This window comes from Tupaia chinensis, unplaced genomic scaffold, assembly GCF_000334495.1.
Source record: "Tupaia chinensis unplaced genomic scaffold, TupChi_1.0 Scaffold000097_1, whole genome shotgun sequence".
Taxonomy (NCBI): Eukaryota; Metazoa; Chordata; class Mammalia; order Scandentia; family Tupaiidae; genus Tupaia; species Tupaia belangeri.
Genome location: NW_006159559.1, coordinates 10151713 through 10178953, shown reverse-complemented (window position 1 = coordinate 10178953; position 27241 = coordinate 10151713). Strand labels below are relative to the sequence as shown.

The 27241-nt window shown below is 38.4% G+C and overlaps 2 protein-coding genes across 3 annotated transcripts in view; one reads left to right on the top strand and one right to left on the bottom strand.

The window, feature by feature from the left end:
• RARS2 (arginyl-tRNA synthetase 2, mitochondrial) overlaps positions 1-2970 on the top strand; it is a 74633-nt gene extending 71663 nt beyond the window's left edge. The window contains exons 18-20 of the mRNA XM_006143410.3: positions 419-493; positions 2033-2096; positions 2518-2970. Coding sequence (XP_006143472.1) covers positions 419-493; positions 2033-2096; positions 2518-2604 — 226 coding nt within the window. The 3' untranslated portion in view covers positions 2605-2970. The remainder of the gene's footprint in view (positions 1-418; positions 494-2032; positions 2097-2517) is intronic.
• A 1979-nt stretch (positions 2971-4949) lies between these two features.
• The window catches only part of SLC35A1 (solute carrier family 35 member A1), a 34206-nt gene continuing 11914 nt past the window's right edge, over positions 4950-27241 (bottom strand). For both annotated transcript variants that reach the window (XM_006143409.3, XM_027769921.1), the window contains exons 3-8: positions 21547-21706; positions 20740-20892; positions 12730-12796; positions 9782-9958; positions 9178-9312; positions 4950-5691 (exon numbers count right to left, since the gene is read on the bottom strand). In XM_006143409.3, the coding sequence (XP_006143471.1) occupies positions 5564-5691; positions 9178-9312; positions 9782-9958; positions 12730-12796; positions 20740-20892; positions 21547-21706 (820 nt within the window). In that variant the 3' untranslated portion in view covers positions 4950-5563. The remainder of the gene's footprint in view (positions 5692-9177; positions 9313-9781; positions 9959-12729; positions 12797-20739; positions 20893-21546; positions 21707-27241) is intronic.

Here is a 27241-nt window from a genome sequence, read left to right as displayed (position 1 = left end):
TTAGTCCTTGTTCTGGACTAGGCCCAAGGGATATCAAGAGGACTTACAAAGTCTCTGCCATTAAGGAGTTGCTTAGGGAAAAACATGGACCTCCAAATGTACATGTCTTTTTTCTAATGTCTTCTCCTTTTAATGCTGTCAGGTCAACCTTACACCAGTCTTTTTTTTTTTTTTTTGTAAGAATTATTTTATTTAACTTTATTTACTTATTTTAATTTGACTAAAGAGGACCAGAGAGAGTGAGAAAGCAAGCTGCCAGGTCTGGAATTCGAACCACGGTCAGCCATGTGGGAGCCCAGCATCCTTAACCACCACACCACCTGCTGGCCCCTACCCCAAGTCTTTTAACACTGTAAGCCTTAGCTGAGTGTAACGTGTGCAGTGCTGTCCTGCCAGCTGCTCCTGTCCTTTCTTCTAGGTTCGACGAGGTTCTTCATAGATCTTCTCAGGACCTTCAACCCAGGCACATTGTCAGTTACCTTCTAACTTTAAGGTACTTTATAACCTTCTTATTTTCAGGTGTTAAGGACATTTGAGACCTTCTGATTTGATAAAAGGCCTTCCTTTCATGTAAAATTTTCCTATAAGCAAATCCCTTCAACTAAAAAAATGTGCTTTACGTTATAGGAATACTTGCTTCATCTCTGCCAATTAGCAATTAATGTTCTTTTGTTCAAAAATGATACAAGGCATGGCCACTACAGTCCAGTGAGTAGGAAGTGACAACTGGGTCGGTAGTTACAGCACAATGCATATGTGTTAGGATACAGTGAACGGAACAGACTACCTTAACGCATAACCTAGCCTTGAGGGATCAGAGAGGGCTTTCTAAAAGGGCAAGAGTAGATGTTAATCAGGAGAAACACAGTGATAAGGAACGAGGGAAAGCTCAGAGTTGAGTAAGAATATGATAAGCCTAGTCCCGGAAATGAGACAGGTAAACACGCACAGGCCTTTTTGCCATGGACAGATGCATTTAGGCTTAGTTTCAGGACAATGGGTCCATGTAAGGGTTAAGCAGATCAGGCAGCTGCAGGGTAGAGATCGAAATTGGGAGGTAAGTCAGTAGCATTTTGATAGAAGTTTCGAAGTAGCTATTTTAAAAACTTAGAAGTTGCATCTATTGTTATACAGCAAGAGCTGTAGCTGTACCGTCCCATGAAAGCAATTAAAAAAGGAAATTTTGCTTTTATTAGGTCATCGGGAACGTCATGACATAAAAATACGTCCTGATTTCCCCAAAGACCCAGTAATTAAGATTGCCTTATTCAGAGACTATGGGGCCAGCAGATGGTGTGGTGGTTGAGGGCACTAGACTCCCATGTGGTGAACGACAGTTCAAGTCCGAGACCAGGCAGCTTGCTTTCTCATTTTGCCTCTCTCTCTGTCCCTCTCCAATCTAAATTTAAATAAATAAATAAACAAATAAAATTACATTTTTAAAAAGTCAGAAAGTATCAAGACTGTTTTCTTATTCTTGTCTTACCCAGATCAAAATAAAAGTGTTCTTTCTTTTAGTTCCACTTAGACATATAGAGGTGAAGAAGCCAAAAAGTCTTATTAATCATTAAGACAGATGTCCTAAGCATCATTTCTCTGGCACATTCTACTGGCTGCCATACTTAAAAAGATACTTAAGGAAGAGTGGCCAGTGTGCATGTGTGGAGTGTCCTGAAGCTAGCTCTATCTCACCTTCTCATTGTAGAGAGGGGAAAGGATGCCTAAATGAGGAAAAACTGGATTTTATAAACAAACCCCCTGTATTTATAAAACAAATCATAATCTTAAGAATTTGGCACTAGGTAGCTGTAGAACCAGAACCAAAATCTAAAGCTGGCATTTAGTGTTTTACTTTGTCTATTACAGAACAGTGGTAAATGCCAGTCTCAACTTTCAACTTTGAATGCATTCTTTAATGGCTCTAGTCTTTGGTTTATTTATTTTTAAGTTGTAAGAGTAAGAAGATATCAAGCTCATTTCTATGACAGGAAATTACACTAGTCCTAATCATGCTTTTCTCTTCCTGCTTTAGTCATCTTGCTGCTGTGGCCCACAAAACACTGCAAATAAAAGACAGTCCCCCTGAAGTGGCTGGGGTACGTTATGTTGAGTGTTTTCTGTATAATCTCTAACATCCTCAAACTAATATTACAAAGTCAAGGCTTCTGTTTTTCTAAAATAGAATTCTGTTAAGCTGTAACAATGTACTTGTTAGTAATTAGCTCAATTAGAAGTGGGCTTTAATGATCAGTGTTTATATACTTCCCAGCATACATGGTGAGGTCCCCATATCTGAAGCCGGACTGTCACTCCCACTCCACAACCCCTAGTGTACCAGTCTTCTGAAAGGAATGCTAGGAACTTATCTTCCCTTACCAATAAATTCTAGGGCACATTGACATATTGTTCATTTAAATAAGAAAGTTAAAATTACTTTTAAAATCATTCTCATTTATTTACTTATAGTTGGTCTATTACTGAATTGAACATTTAATCATTCTTTGGTTTATTTTGTAGGCCAGACTTCATCTTTTCAAAGCAGTCCGTTTTGTCCTAGCCAATGGAATGAAACTTCTTGGAATAACACCTGTATGTAGGATGTAATATTTAATTTAAATAACTTTCAGCATGCTAAATGAATCTAGTTATCTTATTCTTAGATGCCTTGCTGTTCAGAATAGGATGTTAACTATTATTCTGCGTCAGAATCTGTATTTTATTAAGTCTACATGACTTATCAACCTGTTCGATCTTTATCCTTAAAAATATCATCTAAGTTCCCTCTTTAGTAGCCATTTGTAAAATTAAGTGGCATCATGTTAAACTGAAAGCATCGTGGTCTAATGAAAGTTAAGGATTAGAGTTTACACTCTGGCTGAAATTTCTTATAATGTCATTCTTCCACAAATTATTCTTATAAATAACATGACTGAGCATTTTCATTCAATAAAATTGATAAGAAAAAAATCTTGATTTTCTTATAACTGTGGCTAGTTTTGAATCAACATAGGAAGATAAAATAAGCATCTTTTTGCCCGTATAGCTGACACCCACGGACCTCATGCTTACCTTTAAGTTGATTTATATAGGTAATTTTTTTTAATAGCCAAAGGGTGTGGGGGGGTGGTTATGAACAAACCAGAGACAGACAGATGGAGGGAGAGGGAGAAAGCCCCCTCTCCCCAATGGGTTATGATCACACTGCAATCCTTTCTCCTTCATTTCTACATTCTGTTGAGAATTTTGGCATGGATGCACATGTGCCTGGCATGATTTTCAAGGCTCAGGGCTGGGATTCAAACTGCACTTGGCCATGTAGATGTCTCCCTTAACTATTAAGCTGAGCCCCCTCCAAACAGGTAACTCTTACTATATGAACTCATGAAATGAATACATTTGAATAGCAAAGAACTACTTGTACAGGCATTGTATTAAGATCGTTTTGTTAAATGTAGTCCATTAACAGGGCCAAGAGGTGGTGTAGTAGTTAAGGCACTGGACTCCACATGGCCAACTGCGGTTCGAGTTCCAGAACCAATGTCTTAAAACTCAAGCTGGGTCCATGTGTGTGTGCCCAAAATCTTGAGAGAAGGATGAAGGAGAAGGGATTGTGGCATAACCATCCCTCCTGGGGGGTAATTTTACACTTTCTCTCTGTCTAGCACATGTGTCCTACACAAAAAATCTCTCTTTTAAAAAAATAGTTCATTAACTGTATTTGAAATGGAGTTTCTTAAACTGGTTCCTTCATGTATGCATATGTTGGTAAGGTATATTTTCTGTGACTCAATTAGCTCATAAGAGCATGGTTTATGTAACATAAATAGTATGTGATATGTTTGATCAGAATAGCCATTCTAATCTGCCAGTATTTCTATTTAGGCAGGTCTGTTGTAAGTTATTCTAAGTGTTGCTATTAGAAATTTTCTAAATACCAATGGCAATCTATTTTTACAAATAGAAAAGCAAATTAGCATGAATCAAGCTTCTCTAGTTAGGATGAACATTGTTTTATATGAACAAGTATGGTTTACCTTCTTAGTCCTAGAAAAGACTCATCAGTTCAGCCTCAATTTTAAGTGGATTACTTTCCAGATTGCTAATTTTCTACTCAAAGTACAGTTAAGATTCCCTTAGCAAGAACCATCTGTGAAGTAAAAATACACAGGACATGTTTTGCATGTCTAATTTTTTTCCCTCTACTTAAGACACTTTCCCTTCCCAAGATCAGTGGTAGCCTCCCATTTGAATCGTGAGTGAAATGACACAGATAGTAATGGTTAGAGGCAAGTGTACAAAAGCAGCTCCCTGAAAAGACTGTTCATTAATTCTTATAACCTAAAGTCCCAAAGCCTTGATTGCAGTCCTTCTTATAAATGCTCTTTTTTGCTTAAAGTTTGCCAGAGTTGATTTATAGCTATTATTTGTGGTCAAAGAACCTTAACTGAGGGAACCAGCAGTTAGCGTAATGGCTATGTCGCTGGACTCCCACGTAGTCGACCACAGTTCGTGTCCCGGACCCAGTAGCTTAAAACTCACGCTGGGTGCATGTGTGTGCGTGCCCAAGATCCCGAGAGGAGAATGGAGGAGAAGGGGTTGCGGCGTGACCATCCCCTCTGGGGGGTGATTTCTCGCTTTCTGTCTCTATGTCTCTCTCTCTCTGTCTGGCCCTATAGTGGAAACCTCTCAAAAAAAAAAAAAAGTACCTTAACTGATGTAATTCTAATATACAGAAAATTTAATTAACATTTTGACCTTTTTATGTTTTTGCATAACAGTACAAAAAAAGACTCAAAATTCATATAAATAAATTAAGTTTATTGCTTATTCCCTATTAACATTATAGAAATTTTTTAAAAACACTGAAATTTCAGATTATTGAGAGCCCGACAGTTAAACATACTTTATAAAAAAAAGTACAAAAGTGACATTAGAAATTTTTTTGAAGAAAAGTATACCCTCTAACAGCAAAGAAATATGAACCAGACAATGAATGGCACAAAGACAGCACTAACAGAGTACTCAGTCGCCACCCAGAAACCTCGTCTGAGTTATGGAATCGAGTCAGTTTGAGAAGTTACACATTCAGCTCGTTTCTGAACTAGACTGTCTTATTTTGTCTTTCTTTCCTAAGAACAGAGTTAGGACTTTACTACTGCTGGGACAAAATACTGTACATGAATTGGGAGAACAAGGAGTCATCCTTCTCCCTGGTACCTGAACAAGAGAACAGATAGTACAGAAATGGCTTTGGCACTTTTACCCTTAAACATTGTCCCGAACCTTGTATACTGTAGCCTCACATGATTTTTTAAATTCCCTATCACTCCATACTTGTTATGTACATAATAAAATTCCTTCATTCTAAAACAATACAGTCTGATCCCAAACAGGTCCACATTAACTTTCCGTATTAGCAGTTCACTCAGATAGCTTTCTTAGTTCTTCTGCCATATGTTAATTTGTTGTTGTTGTTTGTTTAGGCTATCTTGTGGAATTGACTTAAGGCTCTAGTTTAATGCAGATGATTTAGTCTTAATGGAATCTCTCTTGAGGCTGAAAATCACACCCCAATGACTCTCTCTTTTGAAGCTGTTTCTCCTTGTTGGATGGATGTAGTGTCTTGTCTGGGTAATCCATAGAGATATATGGAAACACATACAAGAAGGGTACCCAGAGCAAAGGTGAGTGCTGGAAAGCAAACAAAAAAAGTTTAATCTGTATTTGTACCATTAAAGCTATAATAATCAGCAATTTAAAATTCTGAAATCTTTAAGCTGTAGGTTTATACTTTCAGATCATATGGGAAATACAGCTAATGTGCTATTTTTATGATGGTAAAAGTTTAAAAAGGTCACCCATTCTAGCATACAAACAAAACATTGTAAAATCAAGGGGCTGAACATGAGCATTCCTCTCTCGCACCACTCTGACCAAGAATATACTCTCACTTCCATATCTATATCTATATAGATATAGATATATGTATACACACACACACACCTTTATATATATATATATATGTTTAAAGAAATACATAAAGATAAAAGATAAACATATAAATCCAAAAGAAACGCAGTGACCTTTTTTATTATTCCAGAAATGTGAAAAATAAGATAGTTGAGCAATGGTGGCCCTTGAAACCACTGAAATTTTCTGAATAGGAGATGAGGTGGCAATTTACTAAAGAAGTAAAAATTTCTGCTACTTTTACTTTTTTTTTTTCATCTTAATCCTGAAGATGAGAATACAAGGAACTAAAATGACACTTGTCCAAACTTGGTAAGTAGGTATTACATAAATAAAAGTTTACAGCAAAATTGTATGTTATATTCAGAATTGAGTCATATTCTATATGGCAATGGCATAGTCTTAATAGTTTTTAAAGATGGTACGCAAAGAAATGCTATCAAGTGATAATTTTAATTCACCCCTAATTTAAAAGACCAGCTTTAAAAGCCAGCAGGTAACATGATATTTAAGGCTCTGGATCCCACATGGCTGACTCTGAGGTCTGAGTCCCTGACTCGATGGCTTGAAAAATACACTGGCTAGTGTGCATGTGTGACAGGAGAGTGGAGGAGAAAGGACTACGGCGTGCCATCACTGCAGGGGAGAGTCTCAGTTCCTAAATATTACTTAGGATCAAAGGCTAAAGAATTTTGTTGAACATAAGTATAGATCAGAACCACAATTAAAAGTTCACCCACGAGGGACTGGCAGATGGCGTAGCAGTCATACTGCTGGACTCCCATGTGGCCAACTGGTTCAAGTCCTACACCCAGTGGTTCAGAATCACACCAGGTGTGTGCGTGCATGCCCAAGATACTGGGAGGAGAAGGGATTGCAATATGGCCATCCCCGCTGGGGAGTGATTTCTCACTTTCCCTCTCAGGGTCTCTGTCTTTTCTCTCTCAGGCAAGCCCACACACCCTACGGCAAAAAACTCTTTTAAAAAATTCACCCAAGGGAACCAGCAGTTAGCGTAATGGCTATGTAGCTGGACTCCCACGTAGTCGACCGCAGTTCGTGTCCCGGACCCGGTGGCTTAAAACTCACACCGGGCGCGTGTGCGTGCGTGCCCAAGATCCCGAGAGGAGAATGGAGGAGAAGGGATTGCGGTGTGACCATCCCCCCTGGGGGGTGATTTCTCGCTTTCTGTCTCTATGTCTCTCTCTGTCTGTCTGGCAAGCGCACGCGCCCTACAGTGAAAATCTCTCAAAAAAAAAAAAAAATTCACCCAAGAGACCAGAAGGTGGCATGGTGGTTATGTCACAGACTACCACATGGCCAACTATGGTTCAAGTCCCAGACTTGGCAGTTTGCTTTCTCACTTCCTCCCCTACTCCTTTCTAGTGGGCACATGAACACATGTGAGCAAATTTTAAAATAATAATAAATAAAATAAAATGAATAAATTCTGTTTAAAAAAGAAGTTCACAAAAAAATCAGGTAAGAAAACATCTAAGGTAGGGAACCAGCAGTTAGTGTAATGGCTATGTCGCTGTACTCCCACATAGTCGACCATGGTTTGCGTCCCGGACCCGGTGGCTTAAAACTCAGGCCAGCTGCGTGTGCGTGCGTGCCCAAGATCCCGAGAGGAGAATAGAGGAGAAGGGATTGCGGCGTGACCATCCCCCCGGGGGGTGATTTCTTGCTTTCTGTCTCTATGTCTCTTTCTGTCTGTCTGGCGAGTGCACGCGCCCTACAGTGAAAACCTCTCAAAAAAAAAAAAAAAGAAAGAAAGAAAGAAAGAAAACATCTTAAGGTAGAACCTATCCCTGAATACTGAAATAGTAAATGCCTTACGCATCTTACTTGCTGTGCCGGGCACCATTCTAGGCATATTACGTGAAAACAATCCTAAAAGGAAAGTACTATTATTATGCCCATTTCTTTTAAAAGAGAGGTTTTTGCTATAGGATGCATGTGCTCACCAGAGAGAGATATAGAAAGCGAGAAATCACTACCCCGCCCCAAGGGGTATGACCATACTGTGATCCTGTCTCCTCCATTCTCCTCTTGGGATTTTAGGCATGCATGCACATGCACCTGGTGTGTGTTTCAAGCCACCGGGTCTGGGACTTGAACCACTATCAGCCATGTGGGAGTCCAGTGACATAACCATTACACCATCTACTGGTACCATTTTATTCCCATTTTATGGGATAAATAAATAAAATGAGGAAAGAGATACACATTATATAATTTCCTTAAGAATGCAAAGTTTAAAATGGTATAAACCATACTATTAAATAGTTTTCTAGAATTTCAGAAGCCAATTTAGGGTGGATGTGAGAGCTAAGGAAAATTATATTAGAAGGACTAACATGTTGTGGTACCAGAATGTCAGCTATAGTAAGAAATTTTGTATGAGTTACATATTTAGTTAAATATGTATTTATAAAAGGAACAAGACCATCTAGATTTGAATTTTTTTTTAACCTTAGGGTGTGTGTGCTTGCCAGAGAGATACAAAGGGAAAGTGAGAAATTACCCCCCAGGGGGGATGGCCCATGCCACAGTCCCTTCTCCTTCCAGGATCTTGGCACTCACACACACGTGCCAGGTGTGATTTTCAAGCTACCAAGTCTGGGGCTCAAACCATGGTTGGCCATATGGGAACAAACGCTACACCGTCTGCTGGTCCCTTGAATTGTATTTTCAAAACCAATTCATAGCCAAGTCCAAAAAAGAAAGTTACAAACTAAAAGAGGGTGAGGAGAGAGGAAAAGTGAAAGATGTCTTATGTCTTCCTCAAAATAATAAGCCTAGAGAGATGAATTCCACTGCTGAAAGTACTCATTTCCAAAAGTCCTTTATATCCTTCAGTACATGATCTTACTATATTCACTCTGAATCACTCAAGGTGTCCTGTAACTAATACCTAAGGAACCGGGAGACCTGGACTGCAAAAAAGGCTTTTTCGTAATAGTAACCTCTTGACTTTGACATAGAAGTAGCCCTCTCAGCTTAAGCTCTAGGACCATTTGAACAACCTAAGTATTGCTTAGCCGCACTCCACACAACTATGAACTGCTGCACTGGTAGAATAAATTGTAGTAACAAAACTAGGAATTTCTGTAACCATTACAGCCATTCTGAATAGGAGATAAAGTGAGTCAAGGAAGTGAGAAGATCTTCCATGTTAACAACTTCATGGAAATTCAGACATACTTATCTGTAACCCAAACAGCATCACTGAAGCAATGGTAGACAGGATAATGGCTGCTGCTGCAGAAAAGCCCTTCATAATGTTGTCTGTGTACTTGACCACAACAGAAGTGTAGAGGCCTCCAACACTTGCGAGAACTTGTATACAGAAAGAAAAAAAATTTTAACACTCAAATAAATGATATATTCCATAATGATGAGGCAATTTTCATCCCCAGAGATGCCACACTAATTTACTGTGGAGAAGGAAAATACTATTTTCCTTAGAAGCAGTCATTTGAGAGTTTGTGCCAAAATTGAGTACTAGTTCCTACATAACAACATTGTTTTTCGGATGCCCAAAGGGCTACGTGGTCTTCTAAATTGTACACATTTATTGCAAACACATTAGGTACTGTTGATGGTGAAAGCAAAATTGCTTTGGGATGGCTATGCCACAAAAGTAAGTCAATAAAACTGAAATTACATTTTCAAACTCGTATTCACAGTATCAAAGGAATCATTTCAAAATGTGATAAGGGCTTAAAATGGACATGGATCTTAAAAAAAAAAAAAAAAAGGCAGGAAAAAATTATCTACTCAGAAACTTTAATTCCTGGGTACTTACAAATGACAAACCAGACATAATACGTGTAACCATAGAAAAATCCTTTGTCCTTAATTCCAGCTCCATCTGACAAGTAGACACCGACTAACGTCACAGCAATCCCTGATAGGTACATTTGTATGTTTCTCACCCACAAGGAAGTGTCTGAACTCTTTAAAACTTTCTCAAAATACACTCCTGAAAGAAGAATATTAGACATGAAAATACAAATTAAATAAAGGTATTTTTCATAAATTAATTTAATGTCTTTCATTTAGAACAATATCATAGAGTAGTCCCCCATAGTCTCAGTTTAGCTTTTCTGCAGTCAGAAAATAGATGAGTACAGAACAATAATATATCTTGAAAGTGAGAGTACGTGCACATAACTTTTATTATATCAATGTAATTGTTCTGTTTTATTATTGTTATTCATCTCTCACTGTGCCTAATTTATAGATTAAACTTTATCATAGGTATGTACAGAAAGAAACATAGTATACAGGGCTCAGTACTATCCATAGTTTCCAGCAGCCACTAGGGTGGGGGACTTGAAACATATTTGTCCCAGTGATAACACAGGACAAGCACACTTTATATTAGTTAAATGTGTGTGCATTATGTAGGTTCTAATACATGGTATACTGAACATTACCAGTTTGCATTTTTAAAGGACATATAGATTAATAACTAAGAAAGAACTTTATAAGCTACATTTAACAGGAGACTTTGAAATTATCAAAACAGTTTTTGCTTATATTATTTTAAGATAGATCACAAAAGCTCTGTATTAATGCCAATAAAAGACTTACTTTGGTCAGCTAAAAAAAAAAAACTATACTATTAATGTTTATTATCTTAGTCATAACCCTGTACTATCTGCCTAGTAATGAATATTTCTAACTTTGCAAAATAACCTAAATAATCACCACTTGGAATTTCTTCAGAGTAATACAACCTAAATAAAAGTAGGATTCCACAAACCAAGTTTGCATGAATGTCAGAAGGACCATGATATCCCTAAATCGATAATAAATTTCACGTGTGTGTGTTTTTCTGGGGCTAAAGTCCACAGATTTTTTTCAGATGCTCTGAAGGAGTGTATGACATCCCCACCCCTTCCAGAGTCATGTACTACTGCTGTAAGATTTATATTTAAAATAATGCATATTTAACAAGGACATTAAATTTTTCCATTATAAACATCACATTAGACTAAAGAACTGCAACTAAAGTACTCATCAACTCAAAAGACAATGAAAAACAAGATTCCTTTTAATGAACCTATGTGGGAAAGAGCCAGACAATGGAAACAAACATAAAATGGCTATTTTTGTTTCCACTTTTGATTTTCTTTCCCTCTTTTTAGAGATTTTTTTTTTTTTTGCTATAGGGAGCATGCACTCACTAGAGGGACAGAGAGACAGAAAATGAGAATCAACCTCCAGAGCGGATGGCCACGCGGCAATCCCTTCTCCTCTCAGGATCTTAGACATTAATGCACATGTGCCCAGAGTGAGCTTTAAGCCACCGGGTCCAAGACTTAAACCATGTTAACTACGTGGGAGTCCAATGATGTAACCATACGCCATCTGCTGATCCTTCCACTTTGGATTTTACGATACAGGAAGCTTTATGACTGCTCAGTTCTCAGTTAATTATTCTAAGGATAACAGGGTATTAAACCACTCTCCATTTCTTGAATTGTATATTGAGAAGTGGAACTAAATGCAACGTTGGACATAAACATTCAATTTTCAAAACAGTGCTAATGGTCTAATAGTAATTTATTTTTTGAGTAACGATTCTTTTCCTCCCAACTTGTTGGGTTCTAAGAATAGAACATGATACTATCATTCATTAATTAAAATCCTAATCTAAAGTTCTCTCCTATGAAACATCTATTAATAAGTATTATTTTACTTCCATATCCAGCCTGCTCTCATAGGCAAAAAAAAAGTCATAACTTTTAAAATAGGCACAAATAAATAAGGTTGTATAGCTATAACTAATACAGTATGTAATAAGTTTCATCTGTTAGAATTATTTCTAAAATACATTTCATTTATTAATGGTATACTTTCATAGTTTATCTCTTATTGATTCATTAGAGGACTACTTGTCCCTGCACACAGGACCTGAGAGTTTATGGGGGTTTTGGTGTTAATGATTTTATGTTCTCTTGTTTCACTTTTTTTTTTTTTTTTTTAGGTGTTTGCCATGGGTATGTGCACTCACCAGAGAGAAAGAAAGTGAGAGGGAAAGTGAGAATTCTTCTCCCCCCGGGAGGGGGGGTGGCCAACCCGCAATCCCTTCTCCTCCATTCTCCTGGGATTTGGGGTACACATGCACACGCATCCAGTGTGATTTCCAAGCCACTGGGTCAGGGACTCGGACTGAGGTCAGCCATGTGGAGTCCAGCACCTTAACCACCACACCACCTGCTGACCCATCTTTCACTTCTTTGTTACTTTATGTATTATTTTTCCACAGCACTCCACCCACCTCCTCTTTCTACTCCATAGTTCTAACCTGTTAAAGCAGAGGAAAACTTGAGGTTACGGGGAAAAACAGGTGCTGAGCTGGTAACGTCAACAACTATCTAGCTTGAGGATAATGCCAGTTGAAGGGAAGAGAGGTACTTGAGCTTTCTGAAGGCTAGTTTCCTCCATTTTCAGAGGTCTTTTTTTCATTTACTTTTGGGTTCTTGGCTGGAGTGAGATGGTCAGGATGACAGAAGAATATTATTAGATAAATACAAAAATGAGTAAAGACTGACATCTGTACTAAGTTAATGCCACACATTTACTAGATAAACCACTGACATGAAACTAAATTATATGTAAAAAGATAAAGCTTTAACGTGAATAAAACTGGCATGATAAAGCAAGATAACTAGATCAACATTTAGAGTTTGATGTTTTCCAAAATATGTGGTAACAGAATAAAAAGATGCTTTTATGATTTACCTGCAAATCCTGAGCACAATACAGCAATAGCAATAGCGCCAAACCCTAATAATGGATTCTGTTCCACCTGCAATATTAATTTTGTAAAAAGTTATTTTTAGTGACTAAAATAAAATTTACCCAAGAGTCCAAACAAATGAATACAATACACTTTTACTAAAAGTATGTTCTACTGAAAGTATGCTGCATATCAGACACAGTTATTCTACAGAAGACAGAACAGTACCAAACCAAAAGACCATTCCAGTAATTCACAAGGGCACGTATGTTTAAAAGTGTCCTTCGATCATTGCCACAGTTTAGCAGCACATGTGCCTCCCGTTTCCTAATACCTGCACACATTCTCGCATACTTTTGCGTAATTAGCGCTTAATAACAGCTTTTATTGCATCAGGCTGGGAAATGGTAACAATTTACTTGTTCCCTATTACTTAGAGGATGAAGTACTGGCTCTTTTTTTTTTTTAAACTACCAAATTGTTTCTTTTATCTCCAACAAGTTTTCTTTTAGTTTTTTACAAAGTTGCTTTTAATCTATAGTTCAATATTATTGTGTTCTTACAGGAAACTCTATATATCAAGACATTAACTAATACAAAGCAATTCTTTATATTTAAGCAAAATATTAAGCAAAGTTTTACTCCATGCATTAACACTGATCCTATCTCTACCATATAGGAATTCTCTGTATAATTCTACATGACATTGTCTAATTCTATCAATAGCTAAATTTATGTCATAAACAGATCTATTATGATTTAACTGGAAATACTTACATTTGCTACCTTTTTTTTTTTAAAGGTTTTTCCCGTAGAGTACGTGCACTCACCACAGAGACACAAAAGGTGAAAGACAAAGAGAAATCACCACTTGGGGGCAATGGCCATGCTGCTTTTCCCTTCTCCTCCATTTTTCCTCCTGGGATTTTGGGCAAGCACACACATGTACCTGGCATGATTCAAGCATCAGGTCTAGGACTTGAACCACGGTCAACCATGTGGGAACCCAGTGCCTTAACCACCATACCACCAGCTGGCCCCATATATTTGCCATCTTTAAATGATATTTTTACTTTTTATATTTTTCTAAGCAATTTAATAAAGAATAGTCTTTTCAGGGGCCAGCAGGTGGCATGATGGTTAAGGCACTGAACTTCCACATGGCCTACTGCGGTTCGAGAACTGGTGGCTTGTGTTCTCACTTTCCCTATCCCTCTGTCTCCCTCTGGTCAAATTAAATAATAATAATATAATAATAAATTAAATTAAATTAATAATTTTTTAAATAGGCTTTTCAACAAATAATAAAGATGTCATTTGGGAGGCAGGTGGTATAGTGGTTAAGGTGTTGGACCCCATATGGCCAACCACAGTTTGAGTCCCAGACCCAGTGGCTTAAAATTCACACCAGGTACATGTGCATGTGTGCCCAAAGTCCTAAGAAGAGAATGGAGGAGAAGGGATTATGGAAGGGCCAACCCCCTGAGGTGATTTCTCACTCTCTCTGTCTCTGCCTCTCTGGTGAGTGCACATGCCCTATAGCAAAAAATCTCTCTCTCAAAAACAAGATGTCATTTGGCAAAATTGGACATCTGTATGACAAAAAAAAACCTAGATACAGACTTTATAGCTTACACAAAAATTAACTCAAAATCAATTACAGACCTAAATTTAAAGTGCAATATTACATAATTTCTAAAAAATGAGGGAGAGAAGAAAATCTAGTTGATGTTGGGTTTGAAATGACTATTTTTCCTTCATTTTTGTTGGATTTAATTTTTTTTTAATGTATACTATATATTATTTTTTCAACAGAGAACTTTACAGTTCAGTACTGGCTTTTAAGACTCCCCACCTTACTGGATGTTTACTAAATATTTATAGTATGCTTTCTGTATTCCAGATATACTGTTACATATTAAATAAATGAAGATGAATATTATACACAGCTCTGGTTCTTAAACAGTTTTGTATATAGGAGAGACAGACAAGTATATATAGTCATAATCCTGTGAGACCAGTGCTAAGAGGCATGCATACCGGCCCTGATCTACTGTGGCAGCTTTACTCCCTCTTCCCTCCCTAAACTAACCTTCAGGAGCTTTCATCAGTGTGTCCTAGGAGGCAAATACTATCACAGTAGTATCTCTGAAATTAGAGGGTTGAGACTCATGACTATAATATAACAAGGAAGCATTTCCTTTCTTCAAAATAATAAGCCTGATGTAAGAAGAGTATTACTTTGTGGTAAGAACCTGAGAAAGAAAGCATGGTCTAAAACATTTGCATGAAGATAACAAGAGAAATAAGATATTATAGACCAGCGGTTCTCAAAATACTTTGCCTGACTAGAAGCAGCAGCATCACCTGAGAATGTTAGAAATGTTAGAAATGAACAGTGTCAGGACCAGCAGATGCTGCAATGGCTACGTCGCTGGACTCCCATGGAGTCAACCACGGTTTCAGTCCCAGACCCAGCAGCTTAATGCTGGGCATGTGTGCGTGCGTGCCCAAAATCCCAAGAGACTGGAGGAGAAGGGATTAAGGTGTGGCCATCCCCCCAGGGGCTGATTCCTCACTTTCTGTCTCTATCTCTCTCTGTCTCTCCAGCAAGTGGACATATCCTATAGCAAAAACCTCTCTGAAACTAAAAAAAAAAAAAAAAAAGAAACAAACAATGTCAGGACCTATCCTAGACCCACAGCATCTTAAACTATGACAGTGGGCCTAGCAATCTATTCAAACTTCCAACTGAGTCTGACATTCATAAAAGATTCAGGGCTACTGCTATAGATTACAGATGATTAACCTGGATGCCTTCCTACAGATTATGAGACAGGCATGGGTAGGAGAAAATCATAGTGTAAGATTCTACCTACTTGCTCAAATTGATAAATTCTTGACTAGCTTTCCTGCAAGTTTAATCTATCTATAGTTAAGAAAAACAGTGATGTAAACTGCTTCTTTGGACTAAATTCAGACTGGTAAGAAACTGCTGGATGAAGTAAGTGAGTGGAAACTTGGGTAGAAAGCAACCATGTCATCTTAGCATGAGTAATAGCAAAACAAGCAGTTAAAAGAAATGTGCTCTAGTCATGAATAAATTAAAATTCGAAAATATGTGACTAGTGAGAAAATGGTTCAAAAGGGACTAAGAGGTTTCGAAGAATGAAGTTCTGGTGGAGAGTAAAAAAGAAAACATAAATTAACATGATTAATTAAGGGCCTCTTCACTGAATTTTTATTTTATAGGAACAAAAAAAACTCAAGTGCAAATCACTAAGAGGAATCTAATGAGAAATTTAAGACCTAGTATTAAGAAACTGAAAACTCAGAATAGGCAGTATTGCAAAAATACATTAGAACACTAGAGACTAAGGCTATAAAATTATGATACTTCAGTAAGTTCACAGAAAAAAAAATGGAATTCAGGGGACCAGCAGGTGGCGTGGTGGTTGAGACCTGGACACTCCCACGTGGCTGACCACAGTTTGAGTCCTGGACCTGGTGGCCTTCTTTCTCTCATTCTTTCTCTCTCTGTCTCTCTCTCTCTGGTCAAATTTAAATAAATGAATGAATAAATAAAATTAAAAATAAACAATTATTAAAAAATATGGAATTCAAGGTTGAGTTTATTTTGGTGTGAATACTTTGAAATCCATATAGTTTTTTCATAGTGTATTTTCCATGTACTTTTTGAAGACTCTGCCAACTTTTTTATACAGGAAAAATATAGTGTATTTCTTAAGTGAGATGTACTGTTAGATGGCAAGAAAATAGGTACTCAAATCTAGTTAGTATTTTCTCTGTGAAGTTTTTATTTTGTTTTGGGCCATGGGATGTGTACACTTGCCAGAGACACAGAAAGAGGGAGAGGGGGCCCCCCAGTCCCCCATGGCAGGATGAGTACACCACTATTCCTTCTCCTCCATTCTCCTCTAGAGATTTTGGACATGCATGCAAATGTGCCCAGAGTTTTTTCAAGCTACCGGGACCAGACTCTTACTGCAGTCAGCCATATGGGATCCAGTTGACTTAACCACCATGTCACCAGCTGGCCCAATAATAGCTTTTAAGTAAATAATAAATATATTTAAAAGGGCACTGTAGTCTAAGACATCTGATTTGCTATATAATAATACCTAGCTAGATAAAATAAATTCATTACAAGAAACGTTGGCAAGTTAGTGTACATACAGCACTTAAACAGTGAAAGTACTTAGTGCTTATATAGGGATTACAGCTGTTGTTATGCCAATTACTAGCAAAGTGTTAGACTGCATTTACAGATGACTTGAAGATTTTAAAGATTTGATGGTCATCACTAGAAAATACTGTGGCCTGCTTTAGAGTCAAATGTACCAAATTTCCTTACTGAAAGGATTCCTAGTGTCAAATGATAAGGGGAATTCCATAGAGATAATGTTTGGCAAGCAGTTAGACAGATTTGTATATTTTGTGAAGATGGGAATGCAGTGAGGATAACTATGTAACTGTGTGAATGCTTGTATAGAAAAATGCTAATTAAAGGAACAAAGTCAAGCTAGGCTGACGCCAACTTGCCAGGCATATGAATGAGCCGCCTTGGAAACATCCTCCAGCCCCAATCAGGCCTTCAGCTGACTATGGCCCTAGCCAATACAAGTAGTCTCTCTTATCTGCAGTTTCATTGTCTACAGATTTGGTTACCTATAAATCAAAATCCAGCTTTTGAGAGAGAGAGAGAGACCATATGTATGCACCAGAATTTTTTATTATAGAAAATATTATTATAAGTTCTGTTTTATTAGTTGTTAGTCACATGTGGTACCTAATTTATAAACTTTATTGTAGATATGTATATGTAGAGAAAAACAGTAGAGCCAGCCCTCACTATCCACAGGTTCTGAATCCCTGGACTAAGCCCCAGCCCCAGTGGCTTGAAAAACTCAAGAGTAGGTACCAGGATCCTAACAGAGTGGAGAAATGGAGGAGAAGGATGATATGACCAGGCCTCCTTGTGAGGTGTTTTCTTTCTCACATACATGAGTTTCCTGGTTAAAAAAAGAAATACATTGGGGCCGGCAGGTGGTGTGGTGGTTAAAGGCGCTGGACTCCCACATGGCCGACCATGGTTCAAATACTGAATCTGGTGGCTTGCTTTCTCACTTTCCTTCTCTCTCTCTGTCTGTCTGATCAAACTGGAAAGTAACAATAGTAATAAATAAAGTTAAATAATTCTTTTAAAAAAAATAAAAAAGAAAGAAATACATTAACGTTGTGGCTGACTTATACCATGTAGTTAGGCTTAGACGATGGTGTCTACATGGAGTATGTACAGACCTTTTTCCTCATCATTATTTCCTAAATAATACAGTGTAACAACTAGAGAAATAGCATTTATATCCTATTAGATATTATAAGTAGTCTAGAGATGATTTGAAATACAGGAGGAGTGACCACTGGCCCAATCCTAAGGGCTGGATCTCATGTGGCTGCAGTTTGGATCCCAGACCCAGCTTGGAAAACACACCAGGTATGTGTGTATGTGTACATGTGTGCATGCATGTCCAAAATCCTGAAAGAAATGGAGGAGAAGCGATTATGGCATGACCATTCCCCATGGAGGGATGCTTTCTCACTTTCCTTCTCTCTCTCCGTCTCTATGAACACAGGCAAAAACAAACAAACAAAAAATCAGGTGTACAGAAGATGTACATAGGTTATATGCAAACACATCACTCTTCCATATAAACCACTTGAGCATCTCCAGATTTTAGTATCTCCTGGGGGTCCTGGCACAGGATCCCCACAGGACACAGAGATGACCATATACTAGGTTCAATACTATCTGCAGTTTCGGGTGTCTTCCCACTGGGGTTTTGAAACATATTCCCTACAGACAGTGGCTGCCTGCTCTATCTGACTGCAGTCCTATAATAGATTTTAAGCCAGAACCATCTAGCTGAGGCAGTCTTAAATTCCTGACCCATAAAAACTGAGAAAGAGCAAACTCTTATTAAACAAGAGAAAAAAATCAAGGTATAGAGGTCTATAGGTGTAGCCACAGAATTTGGTCTTAATCTGTCTAAAATTTTTAGTGAAGACCCAGAAGGTAGTCAACTTTAGAAAGCACAATACACAAAGGAAAGGGGAATAATCAGTAAGAACTGGGAGTAGTTAAAGGGCTAAGCAATGATCCAAAGGTAACAATATGAGCTTAATAAATACAAAAACATGCTTCCTTTTGGTTTAATATAAGCCTACTATACAAGACACATTTGTATATGTGGTATGCTATATGCAGTTGTGCACAATCAATTATAGAATGGATATCCTGTCCCCTCCCTCCCCCCAAAAAAAACCCTAATATAATCTTATGCTGGTTTAGCAAGTCTCTAGTATTTAAAACAAAGCAGAGATCTCTATCTAGAAACCATATTGGAAAGAAAGCAATAGTCTTGTTTAAAATGGGAGGGGCAGGGGAAACTGTGATACTGTCCTAAAACATTCACAGGAGCATCAAATGAAGTAAGTAGGAATTTCAGTTATTCTGCCAGGAATAAAGAACAATGAGAGGCTGATAAAAGAAGCTGCATTAAGGCACTGGACTCCCACATGTCGACCACAGTTCAAGTCCTGGACACAGCGGCTTAAAACTTACACCAGGCATGTGTGTGCGTGCCCAAATCCCAGGAGGAGAATGGAGGAGAAGGGACAGTTGCATGGCCGCCCCCCAGGGGGTGATTTCTCGCTTCCTGTCTGTCTGGCTGGCAAGTGCACACACCCTATTAAAATATATCTCTCTCAAGAAAATAGAAGATGCTGCATTCTGTTGAAAATATGACAGAACTTTTTAGAGTGGCCCAAAAGTAGAAAAAAGGTGCCCTGTACTCTACTCTAGCTAAGCTTTTCACATACATTAGCTATGTGAGGTGGACCTAAAATCTCTTCTCGTGGTGTGAGCTAATATTTAATTTTTAACTGTTTGTCTTATTTCCTAATTGAATGACTTCTCTGAAGGTCTACAACTGTGTTAAATGTCCAATGTCTAGGCCAGCCCTGTAGCTTAGTGGTTAACAAGTCAATCCCACATGGTTGACCATGATTGAGATCTCAGAAACCTGCCATAGTACATGTGTGTGTGTGTGTGTGTGTGTGTGCATGTGCCCCAAATTGTGACAGGATAGAGAAATGAAGAGATTATAGCAGGCCTACCCACCCACAGGGGGTGCTTTCTCTCTCCTCCCTTTCTCTTTCTCTGGCAAATAGAATGTGCCCTTTGGTAACTAAAAAAAAAGAAAAGAAAAAAGAAAAAAAATGTGGAATGCGTATTTAATAGGCATTTTGAAATGTCACTAAGAATGTGAACATGCTTCCATGTTATCTGAAGACAGTAAGTATTAACGTAAAACTCATTTTCTGAAAATAAAACATTTCTTGACCAAGCCGGAAAAGAACTACTGAAAAGGAACAGACTTCCTACTCTCGCAAGCTCTCTGTACATTCTCAACTGTCTTCTGTTCCTAAAAGAACCATGATCCATTTGCTGAAAGTTGGGGAGAGTATCTGATTGTAGCGGAAAACCCCTGTCCTTGACAAAAGTCTCTCACTAGCGTTCTTCTGCCTACTTCTCTTAAGGACATAACTGATTGAAGCATAAATATATTTTTTAAATCAGGTAGGTACACTATGTGGGAGTTGGGACAATGTTAGTCACAGGCTATTAACTATGTAACTTTTAGGATATGTTATCTCAACTCTTGGGACTTTAGTTTTGTCATTCATAAAATGAAGAGGGTAGACACATTATGTCTAAGGTACCTTCTGGTACCTTCTCTATATATTTTATGCATACTCATAGAGACAATGAAAATAATGTAACCTTAACAACATTACACTAATTTTTGAAAAGCTTATCTAAAAGGCAAAAGTTATTTAAATCAAAGAAACATAATCATGTTGCGTTCATCGGTGTGACTGAAGTGTGCAAGATGTAAGGCCTTTCCTATTTATGGCAATTTGCTTCTTACCACAACTTTTGTGGCTTGGGCTGGCTTCCACTGTACAAGTGTGACTCCACCACACAGCATAAAAACTGAAATCCACTGCAGCTTGCTGAGTGTCCGGTTTAACATTAAAACAGTACATAAAGCAGTACAAGGAATCTTTAACTGGTAGGTCACCTGGAAACAGAACAGTGAATTAATAAATTCAGTTAATATTATTCTCTTACACACACACATCAATTTTTTTCCATATATTTTCCATGAGAGGCATCCCAACAGGGCCTTCATGCTGTGACCCACCCCAAGCCAGGGATGTTCGCACATGTGTACCTGTCATGCACAGGGAGACCAACACAAACCCAGGACCTTCCCATATGGCTTCAGCATCACTGAGCGCTGCATGACCACTGCACCACCACGGCAGTCCAGTCCAGGGCAATGTTTTTTTCTTTTTTTCTTTCTTTTTTTTTTTTTTTTTTACTGCCAGAGGGCACATGCACTTGCCAGAGAGAGGAGGACAGACAGCATGAGAGGGAGAAAGCACCCCCAATGGGTACCACAATTTTTTCTCCATTTCTCCATCCCATTGGGATTTTAGGCATGCACAGGTACCAGGCAAGTTTTTCAAGCTGCCAGGACCAGGATTCAAACCCCAGTCAGCCTTGTGAGATCTAGCTCCCTTAACGCTCCGGCCCTGAATATATTATTTGTGATGTAATAGAATTATCAAGAAAAAATATTTAATAATATGGTAAAGGATTAATAAAAATTTTTCACCATAAAAATGTATTTTTTTAAGATTCTGTATCTTTATTCATTAATTCCGCTTACCTGGTACACTGCTGCATCCAGGTTACTAAGGGCTAAGAAAGCCATGTTGTTCTGAACAGCATAAACTAATGAGGGTACACTTAATTTCAACAGTTCCTTGGGGCTCCCCAAGACATTTTCTCTTAAAGATGCTTTGAATCTGCCCAGACTACCAGTTTCTCTTTGAAAACAAAAAGAGGAAATGGGAAGGTGGTAAGGAAAGAAAATTAAAGAGCATTTTTAAAAATAAATTCCTGCATACACAGCATAACTGTATTGTCATAGTAAAGACCACTGAAGTCATTTAACAAACTTTTTTATAGTATTTAATTCGTTTTAGATTTAGTAGAAGAAAAATACCAACAATACGTCCCCTTTAAAAAAAAATACAAGCTCTATTTCAGAAAATATGACAACAACTAGGATTACCACCATCACCCTCTGGTCAAAACTCCAGAAGGTTTTGAATATATTAAATAATGAGATATCAGGAAACCAGTTGCTGATATTATTTATTCCAAAAATCTCTGCCACTTTAACCATACTGCATCAAACTCATACTGATTACTTTTCAATTAATCAGGTTGCATATCCACTTTCAAAGTTATGGGTTTTTTTAATTACAATAGATTTAAACTGCAAACGAAAGAAAAAGGCTTTGGCAGTTATGGAAGTTACTTGGGTTAGGAATCAAATGATTCAGGTCAATATTGTGAAATGAATTCTGTGTTTATGAAAAAGAGTGGGGAATAAATCTCTATACGTGTAGTTGTAAAACTTAAGTCATATCTGGATAATTCTATAGGAAACCTGAATAATTTACTAAGCCTAACAAGCAAGCTATAATGTATATAAAGTTTTCTGTTTGACTATATATTGATTATTCATGCTCTTAACTATTCTTATTTTTCCTCAGGATGAACCAGCTAATCTGGTTCATATTTCCTCTATTATAAATCAGATAATTTATTTCCAGAAAAAATTCTAAGATGTTTTATAACAAGGGAAATTAAAAAAAAAAAATCCTTGGGACCAGCAAATGGTGTAATGGCTATGTTGCTGGACTCCCATGTAGTCAACCACGGTTTGAGTCCCAGACCCAGTGGCTTAAATTCATGCCAGGCGCATGCGCATGTGTGCCCAAGATCCAGAGAGAAAAATGGAGACGGGATTGCGGCATGGTCATCCCCCCGCTGGGGGCTGATTTCTCGCTTTCTGTCTCTCTTTCTCTGTCTTTCTGCTGAGTGCATGTGCCCTATAGCAAAATCCTCTCAAAAAAAATAAATAAGTAAAATTTAAAAGTCCTTTATCAAAGTAGTCCTAACCACAGCTCAGAATATCCTTAAGAGGACTGTAATACTTTGTTGATAATTTACTTTAACTCGAAGTTCATGATTATCACAATGAAATCATATACTTTTGGTTAAAATATAAAGAAATAAACAGTTATGAATTGAATTTTTATATTTAAATACTGCAAAAAAAGAATTACTTAAGTTCTGAGAGGGACAAAAGTCCATAATGTCGAAATGATTACTTGTGACTAGCTGTTCGCTATAAACATTCCATCCCCAAGACAATGCCTAAGAGGAAATTTACGTAGGCCACCGATGATAGCCTTCTCAGTTCAGATCTTTTTCTGCTGCCGAACTCAACACCCTCCACACCACTGTTAAGTCTGTATGCTGTAATGTAATGCATGCAGCCTGGTAGTGGACCACTAACTATCAGAGAACGGAAAGGACGCCACAAAGATCACTCTACTGAAGAGCTCTGTAATCACGGGTTCCAGGTGTCTGATGATGGGCCCTTTAAATGTTTGGCATTCTGTTTTTAAGCTGCTGCTGAATACAAATCTAAGTTTTAGCTAAGATGTCCTACATACTTTCCTGACATGTTACACAGAGCATAAAGAACTGTTTTTTTGTTGTTGTTGTTGTTGGGTTTTTTGGTTGTTTTTTTGAGAGGTTTTTTTTTTCACTATAGGGCGCGTGCGCTCGCCAGACAGACAGAGAGAGACATAGAGACAGAAAGCAAGAAATCAACCCCCAGGGGGGATGGTCACGCCGCAATCCCTTCTCCTCCATTCTCCTCCCGGGATCTTGGGCACGCACGCACACACGCCCAGCGTGAGTTTTAAACCACCGGGTCCGGGACGCGAACCGCGGTCGACTATGTGGGAGTCCAGCGACATAGCCATGACGCTAACTGCTGGTTCCCAAGAACTGTTTTTCAACAATGTTTTCCCTTCAACCATAACACTGAAGAAAAACGTTAAAGAGAAAAGGGAACTAAAATGATGAAAAAGAATGACAGGGATCCAACCCAAAGAACCATCTTAACAAGGTGTTGTACTAGAAAACAACTGAACATTTCATAATCATACCACTGGAGAACGCCGCAGGATAGCACAGACGGTGTGAAGTACAGCATGCTGTTTCAGTGCCCTTCTAAAATGCTGGCTTACACAGTTATGGGTCTTCAGGGTGCTGCCTGAGGGACTGCTGATGTTCCTGTGTCCATCCCACCTCTCCACGTCCTCTCCCATCCATTAGTCTCCCACTTAAGATTATTCAAGCGTACCCCCGAAGGCTACAGTATCACAGCTATTTATCCTTTCTCTAACTCCTAGCTGGGCAGGGCATGGAATGACTTCTTTGGCTATCCAGAGAACAGAGTAGGTCTCTCTATCACTGGCTCTTTGCCTGATCAGAATATGGGATATTTAAGAATCCAGTTGCTACTGTGAATAACCCCCATACCTGCACCAATAATCAGTGTTGCTGTGGTCCCTTTTTTTCCTGTCACATTTTTTCATGTTCACATAAAGAGAAGGGTTTATGAAACAAATCAGCAGCCAGTCTGAGTACTCCTTTCCTTCAGCATGGCAAGCCAGTAAAGCATAATGTGTCAGGATTAACCTTCTGGTCCTTGTTTCTTTTGGCCATCTCCTTTCTGAAGATGCTTAGGAGCTTTTTGTCACTGCCAGGGAGGCTAAGGTATCTTCTGCTTCCTTCTCTAATGTAGGTATTAGAGAAACTAGGGTATCCCTGAATACTAACTACTGGAAAGCGTAAGTGTCACTGTAGTGATCTTAGAATTACTGTAATATTATATAATTATAAATAAAAAGTTGTAAAATGTTACCAAAAATTAAGAGGATGCTTAAAGAACTAGTGAAAAGAATGAAAGCTCAAGAATAGTTCTGGATTTTGGAGCATTTTGGATTTTGGATTTACAACCTGTACTAAAAACTGTTCTTTAGGTATTGTCTTTTTCCCATTAAATATCCTATTTGAACTAGTCTGGTTTTTATCATTGGAATAGAATCTGTGTGCAACCTTTTGTTATCTGAAGAAATTCTGAAGCGCCACATTGATTGCAAAGAGATCCCACTACTGCCTCCCCCACTAAACTTCCTATCAGCCGGCTGAACCCAATTCTTCTGACCTATATTTGGTCAAAAGTCGGCCTCATTCTTCCAGCTCCTGCTCTAGAAGAACTAGTAGGAGGCAAAAAATCCTTGGCTTAGAGACCAAGGCACTGTGCAAAATGGAACATAGTAGAAGTTACTATGAGCTTAGGAAACTTAATTTTTGTTTCCAAAATTTCTTATCTGCGAAGTATAATTAACTCATATAATGGACTTGGAGAGACTAGGTATAAAAACATCTATTCCTGAAGATGAAAATAACCATGGATGAGGTGCATGATATTTATTTCTTCCCAAGACCCTGAGCACTTTATGGGTACAAAGAGGCAGTGAAAATGTAAGGCCAGCAGCAGAAATAAATAGGACTGGATCATCTATAATGGAAGTACTTGCCAGCGAGCTCTGTTGATTACTTTAGATGGTACTGTGAAATAGCGAAAGAATTGTCTCTGCCCTTAGTATGGATAAGTACTTTGGTGCTTTAAGATTCATTTGCTTTAGGGACCAGCAGTCAGCGTAATGGCTATGTCGCTGAACTCCCACCTCGTCAACCACGGTTCGCGACCCGGGCCCGGTGGCTTAAAACTCACACCAGGCATGTGTGCGTGCATGCCCAAGATCCCGAGAGGAGAATGGAGGAGAAGGGATTGCGGCGTGGCCAACCCCCTGGGGGGTTACTTCTCGCTTTCTATCTCTCTGTCTCTGTCTGTCTGTCTGGCGAGCGCATGTGCCCTATAGCAAAAACCTCTTAAAAAAAAAAAAAAGATTCATTTGCTTTATAACTGAACACACCCAAAGTATACATACATTAACATTTACACATCTTGCTAAGGTTATTCAGTCTTTATAGACTGTGGTGAATAGCAAACAATAAAAAGTTGACTTTGTTCTAATGTAATGTTTTCACTTCCTTTTCTTTATACTGTCTTTTTTTTTTTTTTTTTTGGAGAGGTTTTTGCTATTGGGTGCATGTGCTTGCCAGAGACAGAAAGACAGAGAGATAGAAAGATAGAAAGTGAGGAATCACCCCCCAGGGGGGATGGCCATGCCGCAATCCCTTCTCCTCCATTCTCCTCTTGGGATCTTGGGCACGCACGCACGCATACATGCCCAGCATGAGTTTAAGCCACCGGGTCCAGGACTCCAACCGCAGTCGGCTACATGGGAGTTCAGAGACATAGCCATTACGCTAAATGCTGGTCCCCCTTTTCTTCATACTACCAATGACAGATTTAAATCTAAGTCTCAATGTTAAACTGTATCACAGGATTTAGTAAAGCATGTAGCTAACAAGGAATTTTCCTGTGAATTGTTGTAGTTTTACATAAATACAAGATAGTTTTTAAATGTTGTATTGTTTTATATTTCTATGTACAGCTTAGAAACTAATCATTTAAAATATTTTATACATAACTTTATTCATATATAGAGCTTTTGCAACATCAAACTTGCCAATCTGCCCTCCTCCCCAAAACATAATTTCCTAATAGGTTTCTATTTAAAATTCATCTGGCCAGCAAGTGGCATGTAGTTAAGGTAGCTGGATCTCACATGGCTGATGGCACTTGTGCAGTCTGAGTCGCAGTCTCGGCAGCTTGATAACCATGTTGGGCACTTGTGCATGAGTGCCCATAACCCCAAAAGGAGGGAGAAGTGGAGGAGAAGGGATTGTGGTGTAACCATACCCCACTGGGGTGGCAGGGAGGATACCTTTTCATTTTCCCTCTCTGTCTCTGGTGAGCACGTGCACCTTCTCACAATATTTTTTAAAGTGGTCTGATATAATCATGCATGTGTACAGCAGTGTATATACAATGAAAACTACTACATCTTTGTTTTACAGTAGCTGAAGATTGGAAACAGCCCAAATGTCCATCACTAGAGACAAAGATACATTCATATAAAGTTGCATGGAATACCATGCAACTTCAAAAAAAAAAAAAAAAGAATTATTTATTTAATTTTATTTATTATGTTTTAATCTGACCAGAGAGATATAGAAACAGAGAGGGAAAGTGAGAAAGCAAGCCACCAGGACCAGGACTCAAACCCTGGTTGGCCGTGTGGGAGTCCAGAGTCTTAACCACCACGACACCGCCGGTCCTCCCAAGCAACTTTTTAAAAGAATAAGGGGGCCAGGTGGTAGAATGGTTAACGCACTGGACTCCACATAGTCGACTATGGTTCAAATCACAGGCCTGGTGGCTTGAAATTCACACTGGGCACATGCCCGTGCATGCCTAAAATCTAGAGAGGAGAATGGAGAAGGGATTGTGGAGTTTC